This window comes from Lissotriton vulgaris, chromosome 3_2, assembly GCF_964263255.1.
Source record: "Lissotriton vulgaris chromosome 3_2, aLisVul1.2, whole genome shotgun sequence".
In the NCBI taxonomy this organism is placed as follows: Eukaryota; Metazoa; Chordata; class Amphibia; order Caudata; family Salamandridae; genus Lissotriton; species Lissotriton vulgaris.
This window is the reverse complement of record NC_141690.1, coordinates 99,316,488-99,328,601: the sequence shown is the minus strand read 5'-3', so window position 1 is coordinate 99,328,601 and position 12,114 is coordinate 99,316,488. Positions and strand designations below refer to the sequence as shown.

The 12,114-nt window shown below is 49.6% G+C and overlaps 1 protein-coding gene across 1 annotated transcript in view; it reads left to right on the top strand.

The window, feature by feature from the left end:
* NCAPG (non-SMC condensin I complex subunit G) overlaps nucleotides 1-12,114 on the top strand; it is a 344,632-nt gene that overhangs the window by 293,347 nt on the left and 39,171 nt on the right. Inside the window, exon 19 of the mRNA XM_086964047.1 lies at nucleotides 4,824-4,965. Coding sequence (XP_086820173.1) covers nucleotides 4,824-4,965 — 142 coding nt within the window. The remainder of the gene's footprint in view (nucleotides 1-4,823; nucleotides 4,966-12,114) is intronic.

Sequence of the window (12,114 nt, the reverse complement as noted above, 5' to 3'; positions counted from 1 at the left end):
ACCCTGGTAATAAAGAGATAAACGGACAGCACTTCAGGGTCAAGGTTTTTTTTTTTTAAGAGCGATCTAACTATGGCCTGCTTCCATTGAGAAGGCAGTATTCCAGTTGCCAAAGATGCATTTATCATGTTTAGAGCCACTGGGGGTACCGTTTCAGTAAGCAGGTTAAGGATGTTAGGGGGAGCAGCGTCTGACGGTGCTCCAGACTTTAAACATTTTTTTTATTAACATTTGCATTACATCACAGTTGATTACAATCATGTGTATCTTGCGTCTCATCAGATCTAACATTATCCACACCAGTGCCATACAGAACACTACATATGTATAAATTAGTTTCTCCATAATGCCCCGGGCCATTAACTGTACAGTACTTAAATTTGTCCCCAGTAGTGCATCCATTGCTTTTGTTATTCACTCAGTTCCAGATCTGTTTCCTCTGGAGGAGGGGGGCACACGTCTAAGTTACGACACCACTGTGGGTGGGAGGGGACCATCTGTGTCCCCCAGTGTTGAGCAATATTCAGTTTTGCTAGTGCAATACCCATGGTCGCCCAGCTCTGCTCTGCTTGATTGAGGTCTGTTGGCTCCCACACATTGAGCAGACATCTCCTCGGGTCTGGGAAGACATCAAAGCCACTCACTCAAGTGATCGTAGCCATGACCGCCCTCCAGTACGAAGTAATGTAGGGACAGTCCCATAGTGTATGATAAAAAGAGCCTGCTACTCCGCACCCTCTAAGACAAAGCGGAGAATCCGCCCTTCCTATTTTGTAAAGTGTGGTCCTGGTGTAATATGTTCTGTGCAATATTTTAAGTTGTAGCAAGTTTAGTCTGGATGAGATCGCCACCTCCTGCGGGGACACCAGGGCTCCTGCCAGTCTTGTTCATCCATCTCACCCACCTCTGCTTGCAACTTCTCTCTGAGATTGTGAGTGGGATCGTTTTTTGGTATTGACCAATTTGCGTTATGTTAAAGAAATTGCCCTTTTGGTGAGGTGGTCCGTTAATAATCGATCCCCGATTGGCGAGGACTCGGGGAGGTCAGTTCCGGGAGGTATGGCCTTTGTTAGTGCGTGTTTTATTTGAATGTATCTGTAGTGTTCGTCACTACCATTTGGTATGTTGCTTGCAGCTGTGCAAAAGCGACCACTCCCCCCTTTTTCTCAGGTCCCCCACCACGGAAATGCCCATTTGATCCCACCGGGAGAAACCTTTACTAGTGCGCAGCTTTCCCAACTTAGGGTTGTCTCACAGTGGCATCTGCTGAGTTATCACTCCCTCCCAACCAAGCGCTCGTTGTGCTACAAACCAGACGTGCACGGTGTGTGCCGTGGGGTCAATCAATGCTCTTTTCCGTGTTCTATCATACAAGGCACCCATGGTTCCATCTGTGCCTAGAGTGTGCCTGTCCATACGCAATCCTGGTTTCTCTTGTGGGGCGTGGAGCCACTAATTGATCACTATAAGCTGCGAGGCCCAATAGTATAATTGAATGTTGGGAAGGGCAATTCGCCCATCATACCAACTTGCTATTCCTGGGGGCTTCCCCTCCCAAAGTAGGTGTCCCACCTCTGCCTCAATCGACTTGAAGTACTAGTTAGGGACAGGGGCTGGGGTATTTTGCAGGGCATATAAAAACCTAGGTAGAGCCATCATCTTGAACAGGGCCGCTCTACCCACTAGAGTCAGCGGCAGAGAGTGTCAACACTTCACATCACTGTGGAGTCTCTTCAGTGGGGCAGGAGATTGCGCTCGTAGAATTGTGTGGGATGTGGCGTGATGTGTATGCCTAGGTACTTAAACCTGTCATCCGCTAACAGTATCTCCACTCCCCGGGGCAAGTGTGGGGGAGGACCCCTAAGTATGTATAGCACCTATTTTGCCCAGTTAATGATGTAACCGGAGACTCTGCCGCAGATGTCAAGCAGGCAGATGAGGGACCTTCGGGGGTTCGCCATATATAGCAAAATGTCATCTGCATAGAGGGAAATACGGTCTTCCCAACCCTCTGTCCACCTTAACCCGTGTATTACTGGATCCCACCTTATCCATGCCTCCAAGGGCTCGAGCACGAAGGCAAATAGGAGAGGGGATAGGGAACACCCCTGCCTGGTTCCACGCCCCAAAGGAAATTCCTCTGAGAGCTGTCCATTGACAACCACTTGTGCCAGCGGTCGTGTGTAAAGCAACCCAATCCAGGCACAAAATGTGGGCCCAAAACCAAAGTGCTGCAGCACCGCGAAAAGGAAGGGCCATTGAACTTGGTCTCCGGAGGTTCCTTGCTGTGTTTCTACCCGGCATGAAGCCGGATTGGTCGGGGTGCATCAGGGTAATGAGGTGGGGCTGTAGCCTGGGTGGCAGTACTTTTGCGAGGATTTTCGCCTCTGCGTTAAGAAGCGAAATCGAACGGTAGGACGTACACTCCTGCAGGGGTTTACCTGGTTTTGGAATCCCAATAAGTGTTGCTACTAGCTGGTGTCTAGGGTGTATACTTTTCTCTAGGCTGGCCTCGTACATTCTAAACAAGTGGGGTACCAACATGTCTGACTTTTTTTTTTTTATATAAAGTTCTATACGAATACCGTTGAGACCCAGTGCCTTCCCTGAATGAAGCCCTTTTATGGCTGCAGTGATTTCATCCACTGTAAGGTTAGCCTCCAACGCCTGAATGTCCTACGATCTCAACTTTGGCAGACGTATGTCTTTGATATAGGCCAGATTTTCTTCTACGGAAGTCGTTGCCACAGGGGTATATACTGTTTCGTAGCGGTGAGAAAATGCTGTGGCTGTCGTTTGGCTCTGTTAGTTTCTCCCCTGAAGACAGATGGAGCTGTGCCACCCAACGACTGGCCCCTTCTTTTTTATCTAACAGGCTAAGAGCCTGCCCGCCTTGTCCCCCACTTCATAGATAGTGTGTTGTGTTTTCGTGGTGCTCCAGACTTGATCTGGCTAAGAAGCCCTTGGAAGGAGGGTAGATTTAGGGGGGGATTAACCTCCAGGAACTGGTCTCCATCTTGGGCTGTCTCATCCTGTAACAATGGGATATGTGGAGCCGTCACTTGAGAAAAAAACAGTTGTAAATGACTTGTATTGTATTGGAAAAGAATTCTGCCATTTCATTGCACCGGTTGGGGATGTGTGCAAAGATAGTGGGAGGCACGGGGGCGGGGTAAGAAGAGATTTAGCTATTCGGAAGATTTCACGTGGGCAGTTCGCCGACCGAGTGATTTTTTTTCTTCATATTAGAGAGCTTTGGCTGCCTTTATTTCTGTTTTATAAATCATTATAGCCTCTCGATATTTGCTTTTATTAGTTGCAGAGGGGAGTTTCCTCCATATTCTTTCCAGCTTCCTGCTGGATTGTCTATGTTCCCTAAATTTGGGTGTATACCATGTATTTTGGTTAGGTCCTATTTTGTTCATCAATTTTTTGGTAAAATGTTGTCAAGTGATGACTCTAGCCAGTTAACTAAGTTTTCATTCGAGGTGATGGGATTGGTTTCAAAATTGGGAACTGTCTCTTCCCAGATAGTCACCCCGGATTTTGTGGACAATTTCCACCAGACCTGCACCAATTTACTGGTTTTCATGGCTGGAGCAATTACATCCTGTACTATCCAGGAAAATGGAATTAGAAAATGGTCAGTCTAAGGCACTGGAATAGGATCCTTAACCAAAATATCAGGAATATTTGAAAAAATAGGGTCCACTAGATGTCCTTTACAATGAGTAGGTCCTTGGATCAATTAGTTAAAGCATTGTTTTTCTACCTTGACCGCATTAAAGAGTTCCGGGTGGACTACAAACTCTTTGCGGGGTATGTCGGAGTGAAGGTGGGAAAGGCTATGCAGAAGTGGACCATCTCCCGATGGAGCGGTCTCTACATTAAGACCTACTACGCATTGGCCAAGAAGCACCCCCCTGAGGGCTTGTGTGCTCATTCCATCAGAGCCAAGGCTGCAACCACTACTTTTGCATGCAGAGTCATGGTCCTAAACATCTGCCATGCAGCAACAAGGGCCTTTCTGCACACGCTCACAAAACATTACTGTCTGGACAGTCAGGATGGGCACTTTACCTGGTCGGTCCTACACAACATTTTATTGTGAACTTGTGTTGCAGATCCACATCTGGAGAGGTATTGCTCGGGTATCTATTCTTGGATAAGGAATCTGCAGCTGGAATTCTCAGATGAGCATGTTACTTACCTTCGGTAATGCCTTATCTGGTAGAGAGTTTATCTAGCTGCAGATTCATTACCGACACACCCATGTCTAGGGCCAGGGCTTTCCTCTTTCAGGGCCTTAGTTTTCCTCACCAGTAGTCAGTGTTCTTAGTGGATCCGTGCTCCTGGCATGGAAAATCGCCAGAAATAAATGATGTATGTGAAATGGAGTGGCACCTAAATAAGTGAGCACTGCTCACATCCCTTGGGGCGCTGACGGCGCAACGCAGAGCAGAGTGACGCCACCTACCGGTGTGCAAGGGTACTGCTTCAAAGAATTTCTGTCTCATGTCTGATGCCTAGGGATAATTCGAAGGTAAAGAATCTGTGTCCGGATAGTCTATATCAGCTAAGGCTTTACCAAAGAAAAGTAACTTGTTTATCAAGTGCCTAAACTCCCCAGGGACTGAAGAGGCTCATTGAGTTATAATGTAGATCTAATGGCATTGCCAATGCTGGTTCCTTATTTCCTCACCATTTGAGCAAAATTGGCCTAGGTGCGACATGCCTGCGATCTCAAGAAGCTTTAAGGATCCAACTATGCAATCTATAAGACAGTAATGCTCAAGCTCTGTTTACTTTGTTCTTTTCTGCAGGAGGTTAAAGATAAAACTTGTCAACGGGCCATTGAGAAAATTAAGGTACAACTCAGCAAAGGTAACTGCCTAAATAAAAACCAGATTGAAGCAGCAGAGATGGAGACCACAACGTCTGAGCAAGTTGAACAAAATGGAGAAGGTAACATCGATTAAATGTGATGTTGATGAAAATGTGTTTAGTGTCCTAATTTAAAATGCCTTTAACAAATAGAAAAGCCATTTTTAGACATACTTTTTCCTGCTGCTTATTTTACATTATGAAATATGCGCATGTTTAAATCTTGACCCATTAAATGTGTTTTTTTTAATTATTATTTAGGACAGTACAAATAAAACATAGTCTGAGTTGGTAACAATCATTGTGAAATCAATTATTTAGCATCTGCTAGTAGGGTGGCAAGGGCCATCAAAGAAAGTGTACCATCCTCAAAGATAGTTGGTAGGCTGTTCTATCAGGTTGAACCATCCGGAACGGCCGGTTGAACATCAATTCTTATACTTGCCTCTCTCGCTTCCCAAATCATACCTTAACTTTGGATCAGTTTGAGCAGCAATTATTGTTATCTTGTTGGCTCTCGACCACTTGTTCATATCATTGATTCAAAGAACAAGCACTGGTCCTCTTGCTTGCATTCAGTATAATTGCAATGTGTCTCTTTGATAGACGATACACTGTATAAAATAAAATGTTTACTAAATGCAGCAGTCCAAAATACTTCATGCAGCAGTTTGTAAAACAAGGAGGTGATCTCCTTCGGGATCATAGGACTTCTTTTCTTTACTATTTTGTGTGCAGAAAACTGCTCCTATTAACCATTGTTGAGTCTGCCACCTGGGGAAATTAGCATAATTCCTCTGTGAGGCCAAGAATTGAAAGAGAGCTATGCCATCCTGATGTCATAGCAACATAGCTGTTAGTGTAACATGCTGCAAGTGCAAATTATATTCCTGAGTGTGCAAAAATCAAAATGACCCTGCCTAAATACCATTCTTTGAGAGTTTTGTTCAAAACCTCAAGTGTCATTTTGTTCATAGAGGATCGATGGGTAAGAAAGAACCTTTACGAGTAAACCTCCTTATGCAAACAGTCCATGCAGATTTGTAAGAACATCCTACCAACAAGTCACCAAGGAAGCAGAATGTTAATCGGCTTCCTTGGAAGCAAATAAACATAACATGGCTATCAGAACCCTGTTCATAGGGCCAGGGGGCATTCAGGAGCTACTGCACCCCACCGTGGAGGGTTGAGGTCTTTTACTTCAGATGCCCCGGAGCTAGACCTACTATGGTTCCTGAGCAACTGAGCCAAGTATTCCCTCAGCACTTAACTCTCAGGAATAGCATAGTCTAAGCAGTCCAGTGCTCCTTTGCGGGGAGGTGGATACAGGGGGGTTGACCTCAGGCCTACAACTCCAAATACGTGGCTTAGCAACAATTAACTATTGTCCAGCCAAATATTAATTTTTATGATGAAAGTATTTTATTTTCACGGCAACAACATAAAGAGAAACACATTCACAAACCGCTACACCGCCCCCTGAGATCAGAGTTTCATAGGCCACTGTCCCACTCCGTCCTCGTTCTACTGCTTTGTGGTTATTCCTCATTCACTTTAGGCAACATCCATGGCAACCCCCACTAGAAGGCTCCTTCTTGGAGTCCACTTTGACTCTGTATCAATGTGTAAAGTGTTTCAGCACCACAGCGCTATTGATCAAGCAAGTTTGGCTGACGCCTAAATTCAGACTTACATTCAGAATTGGAACATCCTGGTTTCCTGAATGCATCTCCTCTTTGGGTACTGTGACTATAGTGGCTGGTTCAGGTGAGTTCACTACACAGCCCAGATGGGCTATACTTGATGCTTCCGGAGTTCTTAGTTCATTCTCTAGGAGCGTCCAGAGGTTACATGCTGCTCATCCTGGCAATGGTGGGGAAGGGGGTGGGGGATGTTACAAAGTTCTTGATGCTGATCTCTTGTTCCAGTGTAGGTGTGTGGGGTTTCCTATGTCGCCTCACTACTTCTGTGATGCTATTGGTCGGATCACACTGCTTGCTAGTCTGTGACCCCTCTCTCTGGCACAAGGGGTCACCGTACCTCAACTGTACACTGGCACTAACACTATCCACACAGCAGATGCCTGCACAGCGATCCCTCCTGGCACAAGGGGTTGCTGATCCCTTACTGCATACGAGCTTCAACCAGATCGGCACAGCCATATCCCCAGCAGACCTCCTCTAGCATACGGAGGTCACTGACTTTGTCATGCACATGGCGGTACAAAAGGGGGTGGTGATGGACGGAGCATCTGAACCAATCAAATACTCACACCCAGTCAACAGATCTGGGTTTAATCCATCACTGTTCTTTAGCCCACTCTGCCACCCCAGTTCAGACATGGCCATATGCAAATCAGTCTGACCCTGTGTCTCATGGGAACAGTCCAGTCCGAACTGCCAAGCCATGCCTTCCCTGGGCCGGAAACAAGCTTCCGAGGACCGGTTTCTGGCATTCCAGCCGTCTTCAGCCCGGCTTGCTTGAATCCAGTGGTGTAGTGCATGGGACTCACGTCTGAGCATACCCATCCCACTCTGGGTGACAAATGCAAAAACCACAGGTGATGGACAGAATGCAGAACAATGTCATACATTCACCCCAGTACAGAGATCTGGGCCTAAATCCATCGTTTTTTTGCACTCCACACCACCCCAGTTCAGACATGGCCATATGCAAATCAGTCTGACCCTATGCCTCATGGGAACAGTCCAGCCCGAACTGCCAAGCCATGCCTTCCCTGGACCGGAAACAAGCTTCTGAGGACCGGTTTCTGGTATTCCAGCCGTCTTCAGCCCGGCTTGCTTGAATCCAGTGGTGTGGAGTGCATGGGACTCACCTCTGAGCATACCCATCCCACTCGGGGTGACAAATGTTCTCCCCTCCCCTTTAGGGGTTCGGGTAACAGTTTTTCGTACTTCAGCCCTTACTGGGTTTGTCTTTAAAGGCGACTGCTTCACCCTGTACCTCTCTACTGTACATTGCCTTGTGCCCTCGTTTTCTGGGCACTTTCCCAACAGGCATTTTTTACACATTCCCTGCTGCTTTCAGCACAGGTGTTTTCAACACTTCTGCTTGGGTTCCTGCTCTCACTACTCTCAAGGGGAGTGTTATCTTCAGGACCCTCTCTTTTTAGACCCCTGGAACATTCGGTTGGTCCTGAATGTTTCCGGCTGTGGTGTCTAGCTCCTTCTCCTCCTCTATCTTGCGGGGGACCGTTGCTCCTCCTGGGCGAGGGACTGCTGTAGCTTACTGGTCTAGACGTTGTTGTGTTCACTTCTGCTTCCTCGTGACTGTTGGTATTTTTGGCGTACCCTAGTCTGGTTGTTGACGCTTCATTTTTTAGCGTATTCCTTTTGCCTATATATCTGCTCTGTGCTGTTATACAGCAAAATCGTTCTGTCAACGTTTCTTCATTCAATGTCCGTGGTCATTGACCTAGTCTGCTCGCCTACGAGCTCTTAAGTGGGTGACCAGCTTACCTGGTGCCCCTTTTTTTGCGGGTTGCCTGCTTGTTATGGCATATCTTGCATCGGGGCTGCTCATGTAACCCTACAGAAGGGTTCTGGTTATACTTCGTGTGGTTTAACCGTCCACACGGTATGCTTCTGTTTCATCCAGTCTTTACTTGGCTATCATTTTTACTGTACTCCTGTCTTGGGTGCTTCTGCTGGTTGCCGTCAGCCCTTTCACATGCCTGGAAACAGAGCGACTCACAGAGCGACTCTCCGAAGGCATGTCTTCTGTTTCTAGTACTACTGACACTTTCTGATCATGGATTGGCATCCTGACAATACTGTCCTACATATTTGGGTGCTACAGGATTCCACAGTGCTTTTTTCTACTGTTGTACATACTGGACCAGTATGTGTTGACTCTGTCATACCAGTTGTCTTCCCTCTGGGTTTTATTTACAGTCAGAACGTCAGATCCTGCGGATCCATGAGACCTTGGATTCAGTTCCACTTCTTGCGAGATCATAAACTTTCCCTTTCACACCGACATTTCTAGCATATGTTTTCTTTCTCTCACCCGGTGTATATACAGGAGTCTTCATGCTATCCTTTGACAGCTTGTGGTGCCTTTGCCACCCAATGTTTTTTGCTCTTTCTGAGCTTCATGGTCTGGTGTGGCTGCGCTGGCTTGCGGTCCCCACCGTGGGTCGTCACCTTGTTGACGGCTACGTTGCCTCAGCAACTTATTGGTTTTCAGACCCGCCTCCTCTATGGGTATGGCTTTGGTATCTATTCTAAGTTAAGGAATCTGTGGCTACACGTCTTTCTCCAATGAACGAATTACTTACCATCTGATAGAGACTACTAGCCGCAGATTCCTTCACGTAGAATTATCCCCAGGCGTGAGACAGGACCTGAGCACTTTTTTGCCACTGCATCCCTGGGCGCCGGGGGGGACGGCACCACATGACTCGGCCCTGACGTCCTCCGCGTCCGTGACATCAGCGAGGATACAGAAGTCCCACCCCGGCGCGCCCATGTCAGTTTTTTCTCTTTCCGCGTGCAACGTGGATCTGGTTGAGCTCTGGCCTGTTTTCAGGCCTTATATCATTTTTTTCATGTTTGGAACAGCGTATGAATGCCTTCAGGCTTCAAGACGTGTCCCTCTTGTGCACGTCCCATGTCGGCGACGGACCCTCACTCAGTTTACGGGTGCTGCCTGGGTGGACACCACGACTCGGAGAGCTGCGATGCATGCCAGCACCTTAAGCCTAAGTCACGGCGGGAGCGCCGGATGATGTTGCTGTCGGCGCGCTTATCCAGGTCGGTGTCCTCTCAGCGTCCGTCCCCTACCTCTGGAGCAAGGAACCGCCGGTTTCGTCTGTGACAGTCTTTCGCTGCGGCCCCAAGGGCGTGACTCACCAGCTGGTAGGTCATTCAGTTTATCTCCGAGGCCTTGTCCTCCTTTCGCGGTAGGCATCTGCTCCCCTGGGACAGGCACATAGCCTGTAGCCTCTCTATCCGCCGTTTCCCGTTGCGGAGGAAACTAGGGCCCAAATGACACCCTATGTTGCGTCTCTGCAGGCTTCTTTGGCCCTTTCTCCACCTCCTGAGACATCCGCGGATCCCTTGCCTCGCGCGGGGACTTCCGTGGATTTGCCAGCAGCTCCGGCCCCAGCGGTTTCGGCTCCAGGTCATAGGAGAGTGGCGCTGTCGGGTGTGGTCCTTCGGGGGTCCCTCTCCGGTGGCTAGCATCCCTGGTCTCGCCGCAAACCCCTACGGAGCTTTCTTTGGTGTCAAAGGCAATTGCCGGGACCCCGGGCTTGCCCCCGGGTCCCCCTCGGTCCTCTGAGCAGGCAGTTGCCTCACCAGAGGTCGAGCTGGCTGTGGTTTGGTGCCAGAAGCCTCCCTCCCTTGCTCCGGTGGCGTCAAGGGTAGAGGCGGGATCTTGGGGTGCTTTCTAGAGTCCCCCTCGATCCCCGGCGCGGGCGGCTGCTCGGTCGGGGGCCGTGCTGGCACCGCAAGTGGCCACTTGGGTGCCGTCTGGCCCCACTCTGGTGCCGCATGGCGCCGATCAGGCGCTGCTGACGACCTCCACGGAGCCGTGCTGGTGTCAGGTTCTAGATAACTCTCCTGAAGTGCCCTTGTCTCCAGAGGTCTGTCATCTGTCAATGTGTTCCTTCCCGGAGACAGGCCGCTGTGTAGTTGCCTTTTCGCCGGCACCTTGTAGGGGAGACTTTTTGCCGTCCCCGCTTCCAAAATCCTCGAACCCTTCTTTCCCTGGCTCTTGGCTGGCTTCTCCACCGACATTTTCCCCTTCTGAGGCCTTTCGGGTCCCTCATTCCTCTGTGGATCCTCCTTTATGCTGGGGCTGGCCACTTTCCCCTGAAATTGGGGAAGGGTGGCTCAGTCTGCGATCGTCACCCATGGAAGAATTGCTTTCACCCCGTGGGCCCTTACTGAGGCCGGTGTTGCCTTTGTTCAGGCTATTTCCACGGCTGCTGGTATTCTGAGGATGGGTGAACCTATTGCTCCATTTTCTACAGACCACCTCTGGGGGATTCTCCACCAGGGCTCTGGTGGACGGGAGTGGTTCCTTCCTTTTGCGGTGTCACTCCATGAGATTCTTATGGGGCCTGGAGGCGCCCTGCACGGGAGATCCAGTGCCTCAGGCGCTACTGCACCGCCATCAGCCTGCTCCGCATGACCCGGTCTGTCTTTCTTTCCACCCTTCTGCTCCAGGCGCTCTACTGCATGCTACCTTTCCGTGTTTGCCTGTGGTGTTCCCTCCGTCTCAGGAGGCCCGGTGGTTAGATTCATGGGTACGTAATGTCTTTGCTTCTTCCAGTGATGCCTTGAGAGCTCTTAACACCTTGTGTGTGTTGACCAGGGCTACTTCTAGCCTGTGGGGTTCAGTGGAGTTCCTTCTTTTTCGTGTCTCTCAGGAAGGGGCCAGTGCTGATCTGCCGGCCCATGTGTTGAATGGTAAAGAGTTGAGCGCGTTTATTCTTCGTGCGGCTTTGGACGTTGCCAATGCTTTTGGCCATGCTATGGCCACTTCTGTGACTCTCCGTCGCCATGCTTGGCTACGCGATGCTGTTTTTTAGGTCGAGCCCAATCTGCATTCAATGCGAAGCATTGATTGCTGTATCTGCTCGGAACCTATTGTCAGCCGTTTCTGGGAATGAAGACACGAGTCAGACGCTCGCTTTTGCAGTCTCAGTTTTGACCGCGGGATCGTGCCTCTGAGACGCGCTTGCGCAGACGCACACACAGCCCCTGCTTTCGCTTGGCTTGCATGCAAACAATGCGCACACACACACACACACACAGCCAGCCCCCACCCCCTGCACACACACACACACACACACACACACACACACACACACACACAGGCGCGCGCACACATACACACGCTGCTGCCCCCCCACCCCTCCTGCGCACACACACACACATACAGAAACGCACACACACAGACACGCACGCATACACCCGCCGCAGCCCCTACCCCCCCAGCACACACACACACAGACACCTCCCCCCCCCCCCCCCAAACTAAGCCCCACTCACTGCATCGCCGCTACTCCTGACTTCGGCAGCCACCGCGGGGCTCTACCTCAGGCATGGGAGCCCCGCCCGCGTCACCAATGCTGCTCTCTGGCAGTCCGTGGATGTAGGCTTCACGCAGAAGGCGGAAGTCCCGCCCCACGACCGGCTTCACGCTGCCGAACTTCCGGTTCAATAAATTGTGATTTAAAAAAAAGAAACGTATTTCCCC